The sequence below is a fragment of the Miniopterus natalensis genome, chromosome 1, assembly GCF_054644295.1.
Source record: "Miniopterus natalensis isolate mMinNat1 chromosome 1, mMinNat1.hap1, whole genome shotgun sequence".
In the NCBI taxonomy this organism is placed as follows: domain Eukaryota; kingdom Metazoa; phylum Chordata; class Mammalia; order Chiroptera; family Miniopteridae; genus Miniopterus; species Miniopterus natalensis.
The window spans coordinates 125,187,644-125,213,152 of NC_142081.1; the positions used below are offsets into that span (position 1 = coordinate 125,187,644).

At 36.9% G+C, this 25,509-nt stretch overlaps 1 protein-coding gene across 1 annotated transcript in view; it reads right to left on the bottom strand.

Moving 5' to 3' along the window:
• Nucleotides 1-25,509, bottom strand: part of LOC107542183 (uncharacterized) — a 35,165-nt gene that overhangs the window by 8,923 nt on the left and 733 nt on the right. Inside the window, exons 2-15 of the mRNA XM_016219425.2 lie at nt 22,907-23,025; nt 22,223-22,351; nt 19,159-19,223; nt 19,024-19,080; nt 18,839-18,937; nt 18,328-18,395; nt 14,592-14,679; nt 8,708-8,777; nt 7,658-7,730; nt 5,764-5,847; nt 4,972-5,101; nt 3,081-3,125; nt 2,893-2,974; nt 2,701-2,793 (exon numbers count right to left, since the gene is read on the bottom strand). Of these exons, the coding sequence (XP_016074911.2) occupies nt 2,701-2,793; nt 2,893-2,974; nt 3,081-3,125; nt 4,972-5,101; nt 5,764-5,847; nt 7,658-7,730; nt 8,708-8,777; nt 14,592-14,679; nt 18,328-18,395; nt 18,839-18,937; nt 19,024-19,080; nt 19,159-19,223; nt 22,223-22,351; nt 22,907-23,025 (1,202 nt within the window). The remainder of the gene's footprint in view (nt 1-2,700; nt 2,794-2,892; nt 2,975-3,080; nt 3,126-4,971; nt 5,102-5,763; nt 5,848-7,657; nt 7,731-8,707; nt 8,778-14,591; nt 14,680-18,327; nt 18,396-18,838; nt 18,938-19,023; nt 19,081-19,158; nt 19,224-22,222; nt 22,352-22,906; nt 23,026-25,509) is intronic.

Genomic DNA, 25,509 nt, shown 5'->3' on the forward strand with positions numbered 1-25,509 from the left:
TGCATTTTATTTAGTCACCTATTAATTTACTTAACAAATATTTTTGCAATGTCAACTATTGCTAGGAGCTTTATTAGGTGGGAAGGATATAAAAATTAATAAGACATGATCCCTGCATTTAAGGAAAGTGTATAAACAAAATATTCAATGCCATTTTAGAAATATACATATTTATAAAATATGTAATAGATGTGTTATAGAAATACATATATAAAGGATAAGAGAACACCAAAGAATTGCTCATTCTTTGGTGTCAGGGGGTTGAAAAGGTCTCATATCAAAAGACACGGAAATTAACTATTGAAATGATGAAAAGTGTAATAAGCTCTTCACAATTACATTATCCCAACTCTTAGTAATTTAACTATTGAGATCTGTCAAAACTTGAACAAGTCACTTTAATATTACTTTGTCTCAGTTTTCTACACATTAAATGATAATTAGTGATTATCAGTAATTATTAATTCTGATAGATTCATCACTAACACTTTTTTCAATTACATGAAAGATTCTTATTGGTTAACATTTTTTGGTATTTCCGACTGAACAGGTAGACATTTTTTTAATTCAATTCAGTCCTGGAAATGTAATTTAAGGCTATCCATGCTCATGAGAAAAACAATTTTTCTTTTTCTTTTTGTTGTTGATCCTCACCCGAGGATATTTTTTCCACTGATTTTTAGAGAAAGTGGGGGGGAGGGAGAGAGAAACATGGATGTGAGAGAGACACATGAATTGATTGCCTCCCATGCAAGATCCGACCGGCTGGGAATCGAGCCTGCAACCCTTCAGGGTGTGGGGTGATGTTCTAACCATTGAGCCACATCTGCCAGGGCAAAAAATAACCATTTCTTATAATTAGTATGATCCATACCTACCTTTACAATAACACTTGCTATGCTTCTTTTTCAAAGAACACTAGTTTAACTCTCATTTCCTACACTGACAGCTATTTTTGTTTGAAAGTAGTTATAAACAAGTTGTAAGAGCTGAAGCCTCTTGGTAGAATAGTTTCAATCATGGCAGCCCTTCCTTTAACCCCATGTGGAGATCACGCTAAAAAACAGAGTCTGAAATCTCTACTCAGAGGGAACAGTTGAGCACATATGAGGTAGGTATGATTATTAATCCTGTCTTACAGGTGAAACAAGTGAGGGCTAGAGAAACTGAGCAGCTTGTACAAGCTCACGTGGCCTGTCCAAAGGGCACTCTCGATCTGAAGCACCCACTCTGCCACCAGGGCCTGCTCTCTTCAGTCACTGCAGCCATGGCCTCCTAAGTGCCTGCGATGAACATGACCCCTAAACATCCACAACTCCACAGGACTCTCAACTCCAAGCTTTATGACTTATCCCAAGCTGCCTTTCCCCTGGTGACTGACTGGATCAAGGGACCGAGAGAAGAAGCCCATCCTTTTCTTACACGAGAAAGATGCGCGGAGCTCAGGAATGAGGAGCCTGAACTCTGGGGAAAGCTGCCTGTGTTTGCATCCAGCCAGACTTTTACGAGCTGTGTGACCTGGCACTTGTTGCCTCTCTATGCCTCAGTTTCTTCATCAGTAAAACAGAGATCACAATGGTACCCACCTCATGTTATGTCACCGATTTTACATATAAAATGCTTAGAATAGTGCCTACAACATAATAAGCACTCAAATGTTAGCTATTACTGTTGTTATATTATTAACAACATTTTTATTATTTCATAAAGTATTTATTATAATGCTTCTCCCAGAATAAACTGTCAATAACAATGGGTTCTCAATAAGTACTCATTGAATGAGTGCATAGATGAAGCTGAATTTTTTTAATTGTGAAAAAATAACATTATACAGAGAAAGTCGTGAATGATAATGAAGAAATTGAAATGAAAAAAATGAAGCTAGGTTTTAATCTCAACAATGACAAAAACAAGAACTGCAATATACAGGACTGAGACCTTAAAAATAGATCTATGTTTCTAAAAATCTATAATAAGTAGAAATCTTCTGGCAATACCCATATTATTCCATAAATAATATATTCAATGTATTATAATTGAAATAAAAAGGCAACACATATTCTTAAAAGTGAATTAAGTGCAGCCACTTTGGAAACAGTTTGGTGGTTTCTTAAAAAATTAAACAGATTTACTAAACCACCCAGCAATTCCACTCCTAGAATATACACAAGAGGAATGAAACATGTTCACACAAAAACTTGTAATGTTCAGAGCAGTATTTATTCACAATAGCCAAAAAATGGAAATGACCCTAATGGATCAGCAAAATGTGGTATATGTCCATACAATGGGGTACTGCTCAGAAACTAAGAGAAAAGAACTACTGATACAGATTACAACATGAATGAACCTCATCACATGCTAAGTGGAGAAGCCAGACACAAAAGACCACATATTGTATGATTCCATTATAGGAAATGTGTAAAAAGTGAAAACCTTGAGAGATCGAGAGTAAATTAATAGTTGCTTGGGGCTGGGAATAGAAACAAACTGACTGCAAAAGAACACAAAGGACCAGAAGTGTGATGGAATTGTTCCAAAACTGAATTGTGATAACAGCACAGATATGTAAATTATTTTAAAAATCACTGAATTGTATACTTAAAGGTGAGTGAAATTTTATGGTATATAAATTATACCTCAATAAACCTGTTAAAAAGAAAACAATTAAGAAAAAAGCCAAATGTCACAAATTAATACCTGCGGAATATTGAGCTCCTGTAACTGGCTTTGAGTAATCTCACTGAGCTGCCGAAATGTCATGGTAAAATCAGCTTCTGTCTTTTCCATGAGCTAATGAAAATAAGTATATTTATCAATCTCAGTTCACTGAAAAGATGCTAATTAGTAATTCAAATGTTAATCAGAAATAAGATTAAATTATAAACTCACGTGTAAGAGAAATGCAATTAAATCATCATCACCCTCCCTTTCTCCAAGTAATCCCAATTTGGCTTTGAATAATTCTCCAAATCTAAAAGAAGAAATGTCAATTTAATGTTATTAAATTTCTCACTATTTTAAGAACTGTCCTCAAACCAACCAGGATGCTTTAACATCTATATTCAAAAAGGACAAACCTTGTGTAATAAAGGACAGGATACCCCTCAAGAATCTGAGCCACGCTATAGGAAGGAAAAAAGAACAGTTAAAAGTTGATTTAAAATTAGCATTCTTGAATTACATTTTACAAGAACAAAATGAACTTTCTCATGTATTAAATAACATTAGATTATGTGCTACTGATTCTGGTTTGGTGATTTAATTGTATATCATATCTTAGAGAAAATTATCAATACTAATTTACTCTCTCAAAGATCTGAATACAGTACAAATCAAACCATGTCACTTCTGAAACACTATATACAATTAGCTTACAGGATAAATATTGATATAAATGGGTTTTTTGGTGTATTTTTAAAATCTTAAACCAAAAATAATGCATTACAAGTAACTCACCCAACACAATATTTTACGTGTCTGAATGTATGAACATATATAGTGAAATATTTCATAAAAATATAAAAATTACAGTTTTTAACCTTAAACCCATCTTTAAACAAATAGTTTCTATTTCTTAACATTCTTAAAGATATTTTCAATTACATAAAACTCAACACATTCTGAAGCTAGGCTCCCTTTACCTTCCTGACCTCACCTACGACTCTTCCCCTTGCTCATTCTGCGGCAACCACCTTGCTGTTCCTTACACACCCCGCACACTCCCACCTCAGGGCCTTCACACAGGCTATTCCTTTGCCTGTAGTGCTTCCCCCCAGTTATCTCTGAAGGGTTTGTCCCTGTGACTCCTTCAAGTCTTTGCTCAGGATTTCTGCTGACCATCCTTTTAAAACTGTAAACCCTGTCTCCCCCTCCCTATATATTCCCTACCCACTGCTTTATTTTTCTCCATAGTACTTATCTCCTTCTAATATGTTACATAACTTATTTATTCTGTTTATTGACTGTCTCTCCCACCAGAAGTAAGCACTATGAGGGTGTTTATTGTGCTGTTTTATTCACTGCTATCATCTTAGCACTCAGAACAGTGTCTAGCACATACTGAGGAGCTCAACAAATATTTGTTGAATGAATGAATGAATGAACTCTGCAGGGCAAAAGAGATGTAAAATCAATGGAGACAAGCTGCTTGTCTCCATCAATGGGATGAAGCTGCTGAATGAATATCATTTTATATCATTTTGATTTTGAACTATGTGACTGTATTACCAATATAGTTTTAAATTAATTAAGAAAGCCATACATGGGTCATAAAACTTTTTTATCTTTATTGTAGTAATTTTTTGCTACCTAAGATTAATAAAATCACTATATGCCTTGTCTTCCATTTGGAATCTTGTACTGGAACAGTAAATTTTAGATTGGAGGTAGGGGGAGGAAAGTGGAAAACAAAATATGTTTTATCTTCTAGCAAGTAAATTAAAGACACAGAAATGAATAAAACGTGGCCCTGCCCTCAAGAAATTCAATGTCCAATGGTAGATCAACAAATATTTTAACATAACCCTGGCCTAGTAGCTGCTGGGTCCTAGAAGACACAAGCAGACCTACAGGGTAAGAGCAAGGCTTCAGCCCTCACTCTTGAGGTAAAGCAGGGCTATACAAACCCTCAACACATTTTGAATAGTAGATTTTACTAAACACATTCTTTGATCCCAAAAATATGGACATAAGTTCAACTACTTAGAAATTAAGAAATCGTGATAAATAACCTTAGATCAAAGAAGAAATTAAAATTTTGCAACATCTAAAAAGCAATAAACAGGAAAACAACTTATCCCGAAAACTATGGAAAAAAGCAAAAACTGTACTAGAGAAAAATACAGAGTTGGAATACTGTCATTATTAAAGACTAAATAAGCTGGTTTTTAAGATGGTACTTTCTTGCATTTCAAAAAATGATCATTATACAACTATATTTTTATATAGATTTAATTAGGATTTACTCACAGCTGCTTTTGCCCTGGATCCAGTAATGGGTTTAGAGCTTGTAACAATTTATTTAAGTTAAACATCCCAATATTGGCCTGGTTTCCTATTTTATATCTTCTTTCATCATCAGATGTGTTTGGTACAAAATCTGTTTAAAACAAAAATACTATCCTTATACAGTGAGCTATTTTCCTCATTTTTAAGTTTATACTTAAACTTAATAAATTTACATTTATTAGATAAAACTCTTTCTGACATTAAACATTTAACTAAAAAGTAATATAAATATTTAATGTCCATACACATGAAAATACTTTATAATATGAATATTTGCCTAATAGAAGAATACATGTCTAACCTACAAGAATTTCCAGGTCACCACATACATACTTCAAACTCAAACTCAAGTAGCATGTCATCCACAAAGCCCACTCTGATCTTTCCAGGGTCAAGTATTATATTATTGTTACCTCCATTTTATAGGTTAGTAAGTAAGAGGTCAAGTAACTTGTCCAAGGGCACACAGCCATTAAGGGTCAGACGCCAGAAATCAAACTCACATCTGTCTGATAACATATTCCCTACTGTGCTTCATGTTATCTTCACTAATATCTAATTCCTTGAGGGCAAAGGTTACAAAGAGCTCATTTTTGTATCCCTATGGCACCTAGAAGATTGTGTAACACACAAAATTACCATTCTATAAATGACCCCAATTCTTTTACTACCTAATCACTGTATTAGGTATAACAGTTTATAATAAACTTGTGAAATAAGGCATATTTATATATACATATAAATCATACATACCTGGGTTATAGGCCTCCATAAAACCAAATGGACCATAGTCAATTGTAATGGATAACAAACTGAAGTTATCAGTATTACAAACACCTAAAACAACAATAAAAAGTTCCAAAAACATGATAATAAAATAAAGCATTTTGTTGTTGTTGTTAATCCTCACCCAAGGATATTTTTTCCATTACTTTTCAGAGAAAGTGGAAGAGGGGAAGGAGGAGGGGGAGGGAGAGAGAGAAACATTGATGTGAGAGAGACACATCAACTGGTTGCCTTCCCCATGTGCCCCAACCAGGCCTGGGGAGTGAACTCTCAACCCAAGTACGTGTCCTTGACTGGCAATCGGACCCACAACCCTTTGGTATGCAGGCTGACACTCTAACCACTGAGCAAAACCAGCCAGGGCAACAAAGCATTTTTTAACTGTATAAAATTATCCAGAATAGAAAAGATCAGGGAAATGCATTTGTATTATAAATGAAGCAAAACTTTATTATCAATTGAAGGTCTAACTGATGAAGACAAATAGCTTAATATATACTAAAACTGTACTTTAAAAATCAATTTAGCCTTTTGTTTTATATTCCCCAGTTCCCAAAGATTTCAAATACTTTAGGAACAAAAGCCCCAAGAAATAAAGCTTCCTCTTATTTATCCTCAATTTCTAGCAGTTATTTAAACAATAAATTATTTGGAATGGAATTGAGACTAGTAAAGGAATAAAATTAATTTTCAAAGGCTGTGAAAAGGGGAAAGGGGGAAAATATGGGTATGTATCCCCATAACAGTCCTGAGTTGCAGACCACTAGCAGTGTGGGGGTAGGAGGAGAGTGACCTCTTAGGTGTGGGGTTCATGGATGGGGGCAGAGCGTAGGGTAGGAGGAAGCCATGGACACACCAGCCTCATATAGGATTTTGGGCATGGTGGCACAGTGTTCAACAGAGAGATTTTTGACCTTTTTCAGAGAAAGATGGCCCTTTTTATCCAAATGTTAAATGTACAGACTCTCTAATCCAGCCATTCCACTTGTAGGAGTTTATCCTCAAAAACTCATCTTCAAGAATACAAAGGGATAGTTGTGTGGTGATCACTGCAGCACAGTTCATAACAGCAAAAGCTCTGAAACACCTACGCTGTTCTCCACCCAACCCCAAGTGAGAGACAGAGAGTGTGTGATAATTAAAGCCAATTTCAAAAAGTTTTGCAGCCCAGCCGGGCGTGGCTCAGTGGTTGAGCGTTGACCTAGGATCCAGGCGATCAGGGTTCGATTCCTGGTCAGGGCACATGCCCGGGTTTTGGGCTGCAGCCTATCAATGGTTCTCTCATCACTGATGTTTCTATCTCTCTCTCTCCCTCTCCCTTCCTCTCTCTGAAATCAATAAAGATATATTAAAAAAAAAAAAAAAAAGTTTTGCAATGTGGAATCCTCCTTTGGTATTTATCTAGAGACCTTGCTTTTCAGCTATTCCTAGTTCAGGCAGATATTCCTGCCAATGCAACCAGGCTGTTTTTATAGGAGACATGTGAATGTCATCAAAATAAAGTCTAGAAAACTTGATAGGAAATGGTTAATAATGATTATCCCAGAAAATGGAACTCAAAAATGACTTGTGTATATTTTAAATTCTTTACCACAAGCATGTAATACTTTAATAATTAAGATTTTGAAAATATCTTTAAGGAGGTCTAAATATAGATTCACAAGGTCATCCTTATTCTATTTTGTGTATGCTGTTCAATTCAAAACCATTTTAAATTGTTGCTAAAAAAAATTTGTATGCTATAAATGTTAAGAAGCTCAATGGCAGGAATATTTTGATATACCTAAAAAAGAAGCCTCCTGCCTCAACAGATTAATTCTACTTTCTCACTGGAAGAGTGAAACATTAATAGATAACTTACCATGAGCAAAACCAACAGACATCCACAGGGCAATAAGTTGTGCTGTCTTGGATACCACAATAGAAAAAAAGTCCTAAAATAAAATTTAGAAATTTTTCAGATTTTACAAACGTGGGCCAATAGATGACTAAAGAAACAAAAATTATATATGGAAGAACATAAAATTATTCATTTAGAAATAATTTATAAAAGGCTCATACACAGTATTATGACCAGGCTTTCTCAATGTCCAATGAAAAAAGGAAAAAGCGCCCTGGCCAGCGTGGCTCACTGGTTAGAGCACTGGCCCAGGCACTGCAGGGTCACAGGTTCAATTTCAAGTCAAGGGCACGTCCCCGGGTTGCAGGTTCCATCCCCACCCCAGTCAGGGTGGGAGGATGTTCGGGAGGCAACCAATTGATGTGTGTCTCTCACATCAATGTTTCTCTCTCTTTCTTTCATTCCCTCCTTCCCTTTCACTCTTTCTAGAGATCAATGGAAAAAACATCCTTAGGTGAGGATTAACAAACAAAAAAAAGGAAAAAGCATGAGAATTCAGCACAAGGGAGTTAAATGTAAGGGAAGTGAGTTATTAAGCTTTGAAATGAGTCACCAAGAAAAATAATGGAATTCTCTTCTCTGTGACTGTTAAAAGAATGAAAAAAGGTATGAAAATCAAAAAATTTCCACACAGAAATTTCCAATAGAAAACCACATTTTCCTATTATGTGTTATGTTTATTTTAAAACTACAACTACAGAAATAGCTATATATCTAATGGGTGAGAAAAGAAAATATTTGACCAACTTATAAATGCTGCTCAAAAATAATGTGTACAGTCAGGATGCAGTAGCACCTGTTCTTGTTTTCTAGATAACCTTCAAACAAAACAAATTTCTTCTCTGTGCCTTGCTTATGAAGCCGTTCATCTTACTCTCCTCTAACAAAATGTTCGTGATGCTCTACATTTCCTTGCCTAACTGCAGTTTTTTAAGTCCTAAGTTGTAACCACTAATGTTGACAGCCCAATGAGAGAAAACAAAGTATTGCCCTTTGTCTTTAAAAACTTACCACATATCTATTAGGTTCTTTGACATCTACTGAGGGGAAATGTTCCTGTATGATGAAATCTAATAATGTCCTGGAGATGAAAAGGAGATAGTATCAGTGTTCCTCAGAATATAGTATCTAATATCCAATCACCTAAATCCACCCCTGCCACTCACGAATTCATTAGGTTCACTCTTAACATTTTTAAAATTAAAATAAGATTGTATATCCCTAAAACAGCAATAGATAAATATTTCCTCAATACTAATCAAAACTAGAAATGTGTTTCTAAGATCATATTAGATTCCCTCTTATTATGTTACAAATTCAAATCAGTTCAATAAACATCATGGAATAACTACTGTACCTACTGTGTGCCACGCCCTGTGTGGGTGCCAGGAAGAAGAATGACAAGATTCAGACACAGCCCTCAAAAAGCATATAGTCAATTAGGGGAGAAGAACATACAAAAATAATGACATTACAGCACAACACATGCCACTGTAGAAATGCACAGGAAGTATAAAAACAGCAGAGCAGCCTGGCCAGAATAGCTCGGTTGGTTCAGCATCACCCCATGTGCCGAAGGGCTGCTGGTTTGATCCCCGGGTAGGGAGCACACTGAAGGCAGCCAATTGGTGTTTCTCCCTCACATCCCTGTTTCTCTCTCTCTTCCTACCTCTCCCTGAGCGTGTCCTCAGGTGAGGATGAAAAACAACAACCCAGCAGGGAGTGACTATGTGTGCAGGTCATAATGAGATGAGAAAAATCTGGCCAATGTCTGAAGTTAAAATATTTAAGTTGCATGTGCATCATGTTTTTACTCCCCATTTTAACCAACTTCTCTAGTTAGTCGACTACTCATGTTACTGCATTGCATAAGAGAGAATCCAAAAAAAATTGGAGGTTGTAGATATGATTTGAGAATTACTAAAAACCAATCAAAACAACAGGAGTGGATTAGAGTTGTATATATGCATTTTTCAATACTTTAATCATTTAATAACTTCAGTAAGTGCCTATATGTCAAAGATTGTTTCAGGCATTTGGGAACAGAAAGGTCTATGTAGTCATGTTAGCCAGAGGAGACATTTCAAGGATGAAGGGTAACCTCTGTACATCAGTGTCAGAGAGAGAAGTGAAAGAGAGCTGAAGTATGGCCACCAGACGGAGCAATTTCAGTGACATGGTGAATCCAAACAGAAGTGACCAAAAAACAAATGGGATGTTAGAACTAATGCCCAGTGAGAATAGACAACTCTCTCCTCAAGCTGAGATGACCACAAACTTAGTGAACATTTGCTAAAGAGATTCAGAGAAGCTTTCGTCAAGATAGTGAAGGAGAACTTCCCACAATCACATCAAAATTACAACTAAATTACTACATAACAATCATCATTCAGAACCAACTGAAATCTACTTGAAAAGAAGTTCTACAACTAAGGATATAAAGAAGCCACATCAAGACAGATAAGAGGGGCAGACATGCAGAACAGGCTGCCACACCTACCTATGGCAGTTCAAAATCAGGAAGGCTATCTCAGCTGCAGAGGTCCCCCTTGAAGAGCGAGGAACGCTCTCCTCTCCAGCCCAAGGTTCCAGTCCCATAACTTCTGGCTGTGAAAACCAGCAGGGATTATGGCTGAGTGAGACATAGGGTGGCTGGAGTCCCACGCAGTTCCTCTTTTTTCTTTTTCTTTTTTAACATATCTTTATTGATTTCAGAGAGAGGAAGGGAGAGGGAGAGAGGGATAGAAGCATCCATGATGAGAGAGTCATTGATCGGCTGCCTCCTGCACACCCCCCACTGGAGATCGAGCCCACAACTGGGGCACGTGCCCTGATGGGGAATCAAACCATGATCTCCTGGATCCTAGGTAGATGCTCAACCGCTGAGCCACACCCAACTGGGCCCAGGCAGTTCCTCTTAAAGGGCCTGTGCATGGACTTACTCAGATTCACTAACTCTGAGCTCCAGTGCTGGGGAAGCAGCCCAGAAGGTGCCAGGGACATATGTGCAGGAACTGAATTGTCTGGCTTTGGCTGAGAGTTGGAGGGGCAGCTTTCTCCCAGACAGAAGTGCTGACAGAGGCCACTGTACCTTTGCTGAGCCTTCTGTGTAACCCCTACAGAGCTGGCAGGTGGGTGCCATATCTGAGTCTCTATCCACGTGGCTAACACTCTTCAGATGGCACTGGTGATTCTCTCAAACCCCCACCTCACCAAACTTGCAAGCCCACCTAAGCCATTTCCAGTGGCTTTTCCAAACAAATAGCCTGTATTGGCTCATGCTGCAGTTTTTCCTAAAATCTCTCAAAGATTTACAAACCCCAAAAAGCAGCATCTGGCTTCATTGTGTCCTGTGCCTCTCACTAAGTGGCCCCAGGCCAGGCACCAGTGGCAGCTGGCCTCAGATCAGAATTGGCCCCTCCTGGGCACCTCCAAGCCCAGCACAAGTAGCAGCCATCTGAAGATTGCTCTGTAGCTCATGTTGGGTGGCCCCAGGTAGGGCACAGGGGGCATCTGATCTTGGCTTATAGCTCCTGGGAGGTCCCAGAGCCAGGGCACCACATGGACAGCTTCAGACCACATAAGAGCACCGCCTAACCACCTCCATGAGTGACACACTGAAGGAGCAGACTCTGGGCACCAGAGCCCCGCTGAAGTGAATTCTGCATCATGGGGTTGGTCCTTGCACAGCAGATCCTCCACTATAGTTGCAGCCAGTCCTCGAAGCCAATTAGTCTGAGTGTAAATCCCTCCCATTGACATACCAACAACAATTAAGGATCAACTATAACAGGAGGATGCACACAGTCTACACAGAGGGGTGTACCTGTAGCACCTAGTTCAAGTGACCAGAAAGCTGTGACATGGCGCCCTACAGGACACTTACTACATAAGGCCACTCTACCAAGACAGAGAGACATAGCCGCTCTACCTAACACATAGAAACAAACACAGGGAGGCAGCCAAAATGAGGAGACAAAAAAACATGTCCCAAATGACATAACAGAACAAAACTCTAGGAAAAACTAAATAAAATGAACACAAGCAATCTACCAGATGCAGAGTTCAAATCACTGGTTATAAGGATGCTCAAAGAACTTAGGGGAAAAGTGGGTGAACTTAGTGAGAACTTCAACAAAGAGATAGAAAAACATAAAAACAGAGATAGAAAACATAAAAAAGAACCAGTCAGAAATGAAAAATACAGTAAGTTAAATGAAGAATACAATACAGAGAATCGACAGTAGAGTAGAGGAAGCAGAGGCTCAAATCCTCAATTTGGAAGATAAAGTAGCTGAAAACTCTCAATCAGAACAGCAAAAATAAAAGAAAATTTTTAAAATGAGGAGAGTTTAAGGGGCATCTGGGGCAATAGCAAGCATACCAACATTCAGATCATGGGGATATCAGAAGGAGAAGAGACGAGCAAGGAATTGAAAACTTATTTGAAAAAATAATGATGGAAAACTTCCCTAACCTGGCGAAGGAAATAGACATACAAGTTGAGGAAGTGCAGAGAGTCTCAAACAAGATGAATCCAAAGAGGCATCATAAGTAAAATGCAAAAGGTTAAAGACAAAGAGAGAATCATAAAAGCAGCAAGTTAGTTACCTCAATGGAGCTTCCATAAGACTGTCAGTTTCTCAACAGAAACTTTACAGGCCAGAAGGGATTGGCAAGATATATTCAGTGATAAAAAGGAAAGACCTACAACCAAGATTACTTTACCCAGCAAAGCTATCATTTAGAATGGAAGGACAGATAAAGAACTTTCCAGACAAGAGAAAGCTAAAGGAGTGCATCACCATCAAACCAGTATTACAAGAATGGTAAGGGGTCTTCTTAAAAAAGAAGAAAATAAAGATCAGAAATATGAATAATAAAATGGCAGTAAGTACATATCTAACAATTACTTTCAATGCAAATGGATTAAATGTTCCAATAAAAAGACCCTTACATATGCTGTATACAAGAGACTCTCTTCAGATCAAAGATACATACACACTGAAAGCAAAGGAATGGAAAAAGATATTTCTTGAAAATGGAAATGAAAAAAGCATAGGTAGCAATAGTTATACCAGACAAAATAGACTTTAACACAAAGTTTATAAAAAGAGACAATGAAGGACCCAGTAATTTGACATCTGGATATTTATCTGAAAAAACCCAAAACACTAAATCAAAAAAACATATGTACCCATATGTTCATGCAGCATTATTTACAATAGCCATGAGATGAAAGCAACCTAAGTGTCCACCAACAGACGAATGGTTAAAGAAGTAATGCATGTATACAACAAAATATGACACAACCATAAAAAAGAATGAATTTTGCCATCTTCAACAACACGGGTGGACCTAGAGTGAAACAAGTCAGACAGAGAAAGACAAATGCCATGTGATTTCACTTATATGTGGAATCTAAAAAACAAAATACACAAACAAGCAGACCAGAACCAGACTCACAGATATAGAGAACATTTTGATGGTTGCCGGATGGGTAATGGGTTGGGAGAATGGTTAAAAAGGTAAAGGGTTAAGAAGTATGAATTGGTTGTTACAGAATAGACATGGGGAAGTAAAGTGCAGCATAGGAATATGGTCAGTAATATTGTAATAACTATGTATGGTGTCAGATGGGCACCAGATTTATCGGGGTAATCCCTCCATAAGCTATATAAATGTCTAATCACTGGGTTATATACCTGAAACTAATACAATATTGTACATCAACTATAATTTAAAAATATTTAAAATAAATAAATTGGGGGAAAAAGAGAGAGACTCAGTGAATAGTCATGTCAAGTGTGATAACTTCTCTACTCTGCTCATTCATTTCCCTCATTTATTTTCCCCCTTATTCTGCATGGACTAGGTATCTGGGTTTACTAAATTGGTAATTACAATATTGGATCTATATTCCAAGTGATTCTAGTTTGTCTAAGATAATTTTTTTGCTTATACGTATATTTCTAATGTTTTTTTCAAAACTGTTTTATATTTTGTTGTTGTTAATCTTCACCGAAGGATATTTTTCCATTAATTTTTAGAGACAGTGGAAGGGAGGAAGGGAGAGGGACAGAGAGAGAGAGAGAGAGAGGGAGAGAGAGAGAGAGAGAGAGCGCCATTGATGTAAAAAAGGCACGTTGATTGGTTGCACTCTGTGTTTAAATGCTTTGTGGAAATTTAGTCTATTGTTTTTCTCATGCTGTTGAAGAGGTTGAGTCTCACATCTGGGTCAACCCAGTGTGAACAGGCCTAACACACGTCAAAACTGCAGCCCAGGAAAGAAGAGAAATAAGACAAAGGACACATGATGGGAAATCCCAGAAATTGGAAGGAGAGCTTTGGCCCTCTTGAGGCTGCAGAAATGAGGAGTCTGAGTCACTTCTACCCAGGTGTCTGAGTGGCACAGAGGCCCTCCGTTGCAATGAGGGTGCATACGAAACAAAAAATTCCTTGAGAAAGGATCTACCAGGTCCTGCGCTTCTCTTTTTATCCTCCTAGAAAACCCACACATTGTTAGACACACAACAAGTATTAAGAATATTTATTAATGCCTGGCTCGGTGGCTCAGTTGGTTGGAGCGTCATCCCACACACAAAAAGGCACAGGTTCCATTCCTGGTCAGGGCACCTGCCTAGGCTGTGGTTCAGTCCTTTGATGGGGTGTGTACAGGAGGCAACGATGGATGTTTTTCTCTCACATTGATGTTTCTCTCTCCCCCTTTTTCCTCTCTCTAAAATCAATAAAAACGTATCCTCGGGAGAGAATTAAATATATATACACACATACATATATATAAATTGAAAACCAAAAATATTTAACTTCCCAGCACATAAATAAGCATTTTTTAAATTGCCTTCTACCATTTAAAAAAAAGTCACTTTCTAACCTTAGTAAATCCAGTTCACCATAATGAGCCAAAATTTCTAATGATCCAATTCTAAACCATGATTTTGCAACACGCAGCACTACTGCACCTGCAAAAGAAACATTTATTTCAGCATAAAGTATTTCAAACTATGCAAATGTAGCCTAAATGCTTTCCTTAAAAAATAAAACTATTTTAATAAAAAAGAATTCAGTATCTGAGTTTTTGGAAAAACAACTAACTTATACCTGCAAAAGGATCAAGGATTTTTGCTCTATTTCTTTAAGCCTGAATCAATTAGAATGTTAGGAACCACAACCCTTTCAAAAATACTGAGACTCCAACCCAGCTAAAGGCTGCTCAGTTAAATCGTTAGGCTCCAAACACTGGGATCCCAGTCTCCTCTGTTGTGACCTTTCCCCTCTACCTCGCCTTGAATTAGTGAATTAATTACTGTGGCATAATCCCTGCAAGTGCCTTTCATTTGTGTAACTAACCGAAAATTAACTTCAATAAATAAATGTCTGCATATGTTCTAACTTATGAATACATCGAAGAAATAAAGTACATCTATGCGTTTTGTGTTTGGTTTTGTATTCTTCTATTACTGCCTTCTGTTTTGATTATAGACATAGCAATACAATTAAGAAATAGAACTCATGTTTCTTTCATATAGGAAATGCTGCACTTACATGTGCTTAGATATCAAGATGAAGCCTGTCCCGGGCGCTCCTGCCCTGTTGGTGCTGTCCTTCAATGGGCTTCCTGCTTCCTCTGGTCCTTTGTGCTGGGCTCCCCTGCTCCCCATGCCCCACACCCTCTTCACCCCATACTGAAATCTTCCCTAATCTTATGCTCAAGATCGATTTCTGGCCCTGGCCGGGTAGCTTAATTTGTTAGAGCGTTGTTCCAGTGCGCCAACGTTGCAGGTTCCATCCCCAGTTAGGGAACACAAGAATCAACCAATGAATGCATAAATAAGTGGAACAAAAAATCAATGTTTTTTTCTCTCTCTCTCTAAGATAAATTTTTTTAAATGTTTTTAAAGATCAATTTCCACTTCCTCCATAAAGCTAAAATGATCCCCCTTTTACTGACCTCAGACTTATTATTATTCATCTGTTCCATATATTTAAGTCTTTTCTCTATGAAGACTGAGCTTCTTAAGACCAGGACTATAATATATACTTACTACTCTTGTACCCCCTAGAGTTTAGTCCAGTGGAAGGCACAGAAAAGGGCCTATTAGTATGTTCTGGGTTGACTGAATTACCATATAGTCAGAATGTTGTCACAATATTAATCTAGGCATTTATTTTTATGTAGGTTTTTTTTTGAGCAATAAAAATGTAGTCACTTAGAAAATGTAAGAGCTCAATAAATTATTCTAATGTTTATTTAATGACTGGCCAATGAATCACTGAATGGTAGCACTGAAAGACACAAAGGGTGTCATCTAATCTAATAGCCTCATTTTAGATGGAAAAACAGGGCCAGCATGTGACTTGCCCGAAGTCACAAATCAATTCCCACAGAGCCGGATCTAGGTTTCACACATTCTTTTTGCCTGTCCAGCACTTTTCTCACTGTACCACAGTGGCTACTGGGCAAATATTAGTGTAAAACCACACTCAAAACATCTGTCATTTAGATATGGAAATTCTAGTAATGGACTAAAAAGGAGAAATACTTGAAACTATTTGAAGCCATTAAGATTGTGGTTCAGAATTCAGATTAGCAATAAATGTAAGTCATGGCCACAAAAGTAAGTAGTGTTGTATTCATCATCTGAACAGTCTGTGGTTGGACTCTCATTTCCAATCACCATTAACAAAAAGACCGAAATAGTTGTTATAGGCTTGGTGCAACAGTGTCCATTTTATCCAGATGAAATTAAAGGGGAGAGAGTTGCCATAAAAATAAATAACCCTTAATCCTTCAAGCATGAATATTTTGGGGGGATTGTTTTTTATGAAAATCTTATCAAAACATATTATGCACTATATAAAGAACATAAAATGTGCTCTGGTGAATCACCATGAACCTCAGTAAAAATGCTGCCCCGTGATGCAGTGACCCAATAGAGCAAGGAAGGCTGTCAGCGGGGCTTGATAGCTCTGCTTTTTTAAGCAGTTAAATATGTTTATTACCGATTTTCAGGTCCCCTCTCTCCCCAGAGATTCCGAGATTCTCCCTTTTTGCTGCTCTACAGCACACTTTCTGATCCTAAATTTTTATTTTTAACCTACTTAAGGTTGAGGAAAAAGTTAATTGAACTCATTGGAAGTCAACATGAAGCAGGAAGAGCCAGGCTCTGAGGAAAGGTCTGAGGGCTCTCCTGGGAAGAGAGTGTATGAACTTTCGTGTACTAACTTTGTAACATTTTGTCAACTGTCTATAAACATTTTTTGTTCACTTCCCAGACATTTGCTGTTTGAAATAGATGGATCTGTGATGTTAGAATGTGGGACAGGAAATTCTATTATATTATAATGCTGAAATATCTGGAAAAGCCATGAGTCATTCCTTAAGAAGACTGAAAAGATGTCGAATATCTGTTGCTTTCTAAGAACTTAGTCTTGCACCCCTATGTTGACTGAAGCATTAGTTACAGTAGCCAAGATTTGGAAGCAGCCCAAGTGCCCATCAGTAGATGAGTGGATAAAAAGCTGTGGTACATTTACACAGTGGAATACTAGTCAGCTGTACAGAAGAATGAAATCTGCCCGAGCTGGTTGGGCTCCGTGGTTAGAGCATCAGCCTGAGTTTGAAGGGTCCCAGGTTCAGTCCCAGCCACGGGCATGTACCTCAGCTGCAGGCTGGATCCCCGGCCCCAGTCCCATGTGGGAGGCAACCAATCAGTGTGTCTCTCTCACATCAATGTGTTTTTTTTCTCTCTCTCCCTTCCACTCTCTCTAAAAAGCAATGGAAAAAATATCCTCAGGTGAGGAGTAAAAAAACAAGCAAACAAAAAAGAAGGAAATCTTACCCTTTTCAACAGCATGGACGGACCTGGACAGCACTATGCTAAGTGAAATAAACTAGTCAGAGAAACACAAATACCGTATTATCTCACTTATATGTGTAATCTATTGAACAAAATAAACTAACAAAATAGAAAAAGATTAGATAGCGAACAGACTAACTGCTGTCAGAGGGAAGGGAGGTTTTGGGGCTGAGTGACAAAGGTGAAAGGATTAAGGAAAAAAACAAAACCAAAAAAAATCCTCATAGACACAGATAACAGTATGGTGATTGCCAAAGGGAAAGGGGTGTGGGCAGGTAGAAGAGGCTAAAGGGGGGCCCAAGCCCGTTTGGCTCAGTGGTTAGAGCGTTGACCCACAAAATGAATGATCCCGGGTTCAATTCCAGCCAAGGGCACATACTTTGGCTCAGTTTCAGGCTCAATCCCTGGCCCCAATTGGGGTGCATGCAGGAGGCAACCAATCGATGTCTCTCTCTCACATCGATATTTCTCCCCCCACCCCCCTCTGAAAAGCAATGGAAAAAATATCCTTGGGTGAGGGTTAAAAAAAAAGAGGGTGAAGGGGAGACAAACGGTGAATAGTGATGGGATGAGACTTGACTTTGGGTGGTAAACACACAACACAATATACAGGTGATGTGTTATAGAATTGTACACCTGAAACCTATACAATTTCATTAACCAGTGTCACCCCCAAAAATCTTTTTAAAAAAGTAAAAAAAAAAAAAACTTAGGCTAATTTTATATAAGTAATCTAAAAACTGTTATTACCTCGTTCTTTCATAACGTTTCCATTGTAGAACTGATCTCTCCATACTTCATCATCACTTACAACTAGACTGGAACACAACAGAATCAAACAATTAAAGTCATACTTCACCTGCAAGCAAGCTATCAAGAAGCACCTAAAACTGCCCTGGCTGGTGTGGCTCTGTGATTAGTGTCAGCCCATGCACCAGAGGGTCGAGGGTTTGATTCCTGGTCAAAGGCACATACCTGGGTTTCAGGTTTGATCCCAAGCCCCAGTTGGGGCACGTGTGGGAGGCAACTAATCAATGTGTCTCTCTCACATCAATGTTTCTCTACCTCTCTTTCTCCCCTCTCCCCTCTCTCTAAAAATCAATGGGAAAAACCCTCAGGTGAGGATTAACCAAAAAAAAAAAAAGGGCATCTAAAACTGTAAGAAACTATAAGCAGAAACTTATCTCCTTAATTTACTGACAAGTTTCTGGAGATAACATGATCCAGTCCTGAAAGCTAGCTTCAAGGAAAGAGGAGTTACCTTGCAGCTCTGCTGGTTGGAATTCCAAGATAGTACATAGCCTCACTACACAAAAATTCTCTCACTGAGGAACGAAGTACCGCTCGGCCATCGCCATTTCTATGGGAAATAAGATTAAAAGATTTTCAATGATTAAGACAATATGGGTTTTAATTTAGATAAGTATTTTTTTTTAAAAACTGTACCGGGAGTATGGGGTCCTTCCTGAGCCTTTTAATTGAAGCTCCCACTTTTCACCCTGCCTTCAAAAAAATTGAAGTATTAGAGAATTCATGTTAATATTTAGCAAAAAAGCTATTCTATAAGAGAATATGTGGTACCTGTTCATGTAAATTCCAATAAGATGGGCTCTTCCATCCCCAAGTTGATCTGCCCATATCCCAAACTAAAAGGGAAAAAGGAAAATCAGTCATGCTTATCAATCCTTATTAGCTTTTATAGTAATTTTATAGTCAAGGCTATTTCATCAAAATTGAGAATCAAGTCTTGTATTTTGGAGATTACAATAATCAACAACTCTAATAAAGGTAAAAATAAAATTTAATCAATAAAACATCAGTAAAACTCATTTTAAAAATATAAATTTAAGACATAATTAATTTCTTCTCATCTTATAGCTGAGCTTAAGTTTGTTAGGTGTAGAAAACTCAGAACTGATCTATTTAATTCCATAATATGAACTAGGAACAATTTATTAGTAGAAAAATTTCCTATACTGTATATATGCAATATAAAATCAGGAGCACACTTGAACCTAAAAAACTGCTTTTGAACTTGCATGATTAACTATTTCCAAACTTTTCTGTTAAAATTTGTTTGTGGTTGTTCAACTCCCAGCCATGCCACTTACTAGCTGTGGAAATTTGCTTGAGTTACTTAATCTCACTGAGACTGATCTTTCATTTCTATAAAATGGGATAACCCTTGCCAGGTTGTTGTTAAGAATGATCACTAATACAGGGTGGGGCAAAAGTAGGTTTACAATTTTGTATGGAAAATAACACAATAATTAATAAATAATAATACAAGAATAAACTGTTTCACATACTCACAACTGTAAATCTATTTTTACCCATCCCTGTATATGCAAAATGACATGTACTATATCCGACATTCTCAAGTGCTCAAAAGACGATAATTATTATTTCCAACAATTATTTGCTAACTTAGATGTCACTCCATTCTCCATATAGATGTTATTTCCATCAGAAAGCTTTCTCTAAATTTTGGGACTAAGGAGGGAGGTCCTATAAATTGCCATAATTCCTATACTTACCCTTATCACAACGTTATTAGAATTCGCTTAGTTTGCTATCCCCTCCCCCAAAGTATTAGCAATTTGAGCAAAGGGTACAGGTCTCATTCACCGTTATAGCTCCTGGCATTCAAAAAGAGTTCTATAAACAGCTGTGGAATATTTAAACAATACTTACAGTTGTGGAAGAAAAACATGAAATTGAGAAAAATTTATCCAGTATTTTAATTTTTCTTAACTAGGAATGGGCCACCATTAATTAACTTTAGCTATGGAATATGTCTAAAAGCACAAGTCTGAGAGGTACTCTAAGCATATTCTGGGAAGTTCTAAAGTTGACAATATGTTAACTTTTCATCCTACTCCATGAAAGGTAAGCAGAAAGAATGGTGAATCCAGAGCTAGCAGTGAAATCAGGAAACAGGAAGGTAGTTCTCCATTAATAAAAGAGAAAGCATCGCCCTGGCCAGTGCGGCTTAGTGAGTTGGGCTTTGTCCAGTGCACTGAACGGTTGCCAGTTCAACTCCCATCAGGACACAAGCCGGGGTTGCAAGCTTCATCTCCAATGCGGGGCATACAGGAGGCAGCCAATCGATGTTTTGCTCTCACATCGATGTTTCTCTCTCTTACTCTCCCTTCCTCTTTCAAAAAATCAATAAAAATATTTTTTTAAAAAGAGAAAGCATTTACTGCATTTTAAGTTCAAGATGGTAAAGCCATCCTTATAAATAAATATTTGTAATATAATTTCAAATCAGGGAGAAGCAGCAAGAGATGAAATATGAAATTGATAAAACCTTAATCTAATTTACTCTACTACCCCCCAAAAAAAGCACAGAAAAAGTACAGCTTAACAAAAGTCTGCAGGGCTTAAAGTCTGCATTTGTACTTTAACAGATGCAAATGTTAAATGTACTTTAACATCTGTGAGTACTGGTATAAAATGCCAACTGATAAATTTACTCTATATGGGAATGGCTTTTTGAACTATGGGAAAAAACCACAAGAATCATCTAGTCCAGAGGTTTCTAAACTGAGAAATGTAGTTCAGCAAAATGTTGATAGTTATTTCTTAAAAACAAAGCAACCACAACCCCCTGCAGTCAAACGTGTTTGGAAAATGGGTGTGTCAAATAAAATTAAGCAGGTTTCGTTCCCACGGCACTTCTCACAACTGCTTGAATGGTCTTGGTCAACCCTCGCACATTACAGATCACAACACTGAGGTTCATGTTTGTCCTAGATGACCCATTGATTCCTTTTCAATTTTAATGATCATGTCACTTTGCTTCTTAGCTTATGTCAGTTTAGCTTCTTAGCTTCTATGCTACTTTTGCTTCTTAGAAAATTGAAAAATGGAAGCAATAAAAATTAACTACTGCAACAACCAGGGCTTGATACTAATCATAATAATAGTGATCATGGAAGCCCTTTTCATCCATTTCCTAACTTAATCCTTACTCCAACCCTATTATACTTTGCTACTTGTCCTAAAAACTATTCATTAGTAAACCAGCTCCAAAAAAAACCAGTGTTAATCTTCTTTAGCTCAAAGGAAAGTCAAAGCAATTTCAACAATTGGTTCTGTGTTCCTTCTCCTTTAAAAAAAAAAGATTAGTTGGAGACCATGCCAAAAGTTGCTTCAACATCTTGCTTCATTTCCAGGTGCCTTTTAATTGCTCCAGCATATATAACACCCCAGTTAATCCTGATTTAATCTCTAGTAGTTCTAAAACTTTTCTCTACAGCTATCCCGGCAAAATTAAAATCTATTTGTCCTTCTGAGGCTTTCATATTGGCACATTGTGCTACCTGACTTTGCCTAAATCTCTTGCAAAACTTCACTGAATGAGTTCCCTAGCAATCATTTACAGCCATTTTATATTTGTGCTGCCTCAGTTTTCTCAATTCCATTAAAGAAGCTTAGGCTCTACCTTTATCACAGCAATAAATCACATCATCTAATCTATAAATATCTTTGATGACTATTCTTCTAGAAACATTTTGTTGAAATCTCAATACGCTAATATTGGAGAAATTAATGCAAAATAACTTCTTTAATAAGACAACATTTCCACCAACTGTTTATGTTTGCATAAGGGAAGCAATGCATCTAATGCTACTCTTACCTGGTGGCCACCATATCTGTGAGCCAATGGAATGGATCCAAATACTATCTTTTTGCCACTTACAAGCTGAATAAAATCATCTGTTTCTGCGACAGATAGATCGAGGTCCAAAATATCTTCTAGAACTTCCTGAGGCAGGGAAAAGAACAACAACTCCTTATAAACGTAAGTAATCCTTTTGAGAAAAGAGATTTAATGGAAGAAAGAAAATTAAAAGACATTAATATTTTTCCATAAGAGATGTAACATATGTTCTATGATTGTTTATTTGGGAAAATTAGTTCTATTAGATAGTTTTAAAACATTTATATATTTCTTGTGATGTATAGTTAAATATTTTTCCTAGCACATATTCTTTAAAGGTACTAGAAAAAGTAAATGTCCTTTTGTATCCCAAATTCATTTATATCACGAGAGAACAATTTAGAACTGGTTATTAGAGCCCACTTCTAAGAACTTAACTCATTTACTTGTAAGATAACTTTAAGATGAACCTGAGTACTAGGCTCTAGGAATATCAAAAGTGATTTCTAAGAATGACATTCTCCAAGTGTCTGAATTTTAAACACAAGACAGTCATTTATCAATAGACTAACAATTTAACTCTGAAAAAAATATTAATATATTTTTAGACAAAAGTTATAGTGAGTTAGGTATTTGTGTTGTGAAAAAATAAAGCCTAACCTTTGAAACAGCCACAAGACGTACTCTTGATTTAAGAGGAGTAGGGAAGGCAATTGAAAAAATACAGTTTTTCACTTTACGAACATAATTTTCTTTAACAGGATCAACTGGCAACACAGCTGATAAAACAAAACAAAACAAAAACAATCTTCTTGTGGTTCTCATTTGCAGCATTAATATTCCTTAGCAAGGCTACGTTCAAGAAAATCAACCTAAAACACTATTTTCTTCATACTTTATTATTTAAAGGCTTTTTTTTTTTTTTATCATTTTCAACCATTTTCTATCCAATACTCATATAGTTCAGTATTACATGGAACTGTCCAAGAAGATGGGAGATGAAAAAAAAAGTTTACAACAAGACACATACCTGTCTTCAAAGATTTTCACTCATGGTAAATCAATAGGATGTGCAACATTTATAAATAAGAATATGTAAATAAAGTAGAGGTGAGCTGCAGTACAGTATTAGAATTATAGTATTAGACAGTTCAGTGGAATCCAACCAAAAAATATTAGGCACATAATCACATTCTTTCTTCCTTTCAAAAAACACATAATTAAATGAAGAAAACAGATACGTAGATGTTTTACTAAATGTACAAAACCACTTCCAATTTCACCAGGAAGTTCAAAACATTTGATACATGCCTGTTCACAAGGCAGGCTCGTTCTGCCCCAGTTGGGGGCAACCGATCAATGTGTCTCCCCCCCCTCTAAAAATCAATAGAAAAAATATAGAGTGAAGATTAACAACAACCAAAATATGGAAAAATAAGACCCAAAGGCTCTGTGTGGAAACAGACTGCCATATAAATAACATTTTAGTACAGCATGGGCAACATATCATTTCCACTAGTACTTATGATTTTGTACTGATTCACATTTTGGCAAGGTAGCTGATCATTGGCTACCTTGTGATCATTGGCCATGGCACAAAAATGGCTAACTGCTTCAGGGGACCCAACCCTCACCCTTGTTACAATTTACCCACCAAATCAGTCATAGACTAAAAATACCAGCAAAATTCCAAATGTATGGTAACCCTTTATTTTAACATCTCAGAGAAATCAGTAATTGCAAAATTCTTTAGAATTCAGTTTTGCCTAAGAATATGAAATCTCCCCAAACTGCTAACCTTTCAGTGCAACTATGTTTGAACCTCTTCTCTCAAAAAATGTTCTTCCCACTGTTACCTTTATAATTCACTGATCATTTCTTATATCCTCGGGATGATATGCCTTTATGCAGCATTATGAACTAAGACATGGTTAATAAGTATATAGTATTATGTATATAATCTGTAAAACCTGATCCTACCATGTTTTGAACAGTATCATCATTACAGAGAGAAAATGTCTTTTAAAAAGTGTAGCCAAGTCCCCAACACTGAGATAACAACTTCGAAAACACTTTCAATTACACTTATTCCATTTTCATCAGTCAATACTAGTTGTTTCATTTGTATAGTACAGTCAAAAAGGTCATCTTAAGTCTGTGCAAAGGGGAGTAGTTTGGCAGTTACTTGCACAGCTCAGAGTTTTTGACTTCCTAGACTCATAATTGGCCTAATTGGGTCAAAAAATCTATTAGTTGGTATTCTGCATGTCCTATTGGTGGGTTACTGTTCATCAGGAGTTTGACTATACTATAATGTTGGAAGCCTTCATGAATTTCACCTGCCCTCCCTACTAGGCTTTGCCATATTACATCTTTCTAAGAACCAAGTATTTTGTTTTAATCTGGGAAAACAATTTCTAAGAAAAAATGACCTGACAGAATTGTGTTGTGCCCTGTCAACTATGTGAGCTTGGCCAAGATGCTTAATTCCTCTATCTCAGTTTCCTGAACTGTAAAAAAGCGCAAATGACAATATCTAAGTAATAAAACTGTTGCAAGTATGTTTATTCCTAGACTTACTTTGGAAAATTCTATCTGTTGTATATTCCTTAACACATAAAGCTTTATCAAGATAAGCCACATGTGTGTATTAACAACCTTCATTTGTGAAACACCTGAGACCTTTTTTTAAAATAATATTCTTCAAGATTGGGGGAGGGAAAAACTGATAAAATTGGATTAAATTTCTTTATTCTATACTTCTATTCAGTAAATAACAATATTTTCAAGATAAATATAATGTGCTCAGCTATACCGATGCTTACACTCTACTGCAAAAAGCTTGGTTCAGACAAACAAGGAAAAATATCAGAGAATTGCAGTTGCTTCCTTGTTGGTCTATTTCCCCATAGTGAATTTTTTGAGGACAGAATAAGTTTCTACCCTAAACCTTACACTTTCTCCCATTGGCTCTGTGTGTTTGTATGCATGTGTTGAATGATTAATGGATTTCTGTTATAAATACACTCTCATGACCATGAGAAGAGATCTGGAGATGGAATTAAGGCCTTTTTCTAACCCAGTGATTTTCAACCTTTTTGATCTCATAGCACACATAAACTAATTTCTAAATTTCTGCAGCACACCAAATATATACAAATATACACATAATTTTTTTTTTTGCCGATTTGAAGAAAAAAAAATTTTTTTAAGGTATAATTTTGATTCATTCACACCAGACAGCTATTATGTTGGCTGCTGTG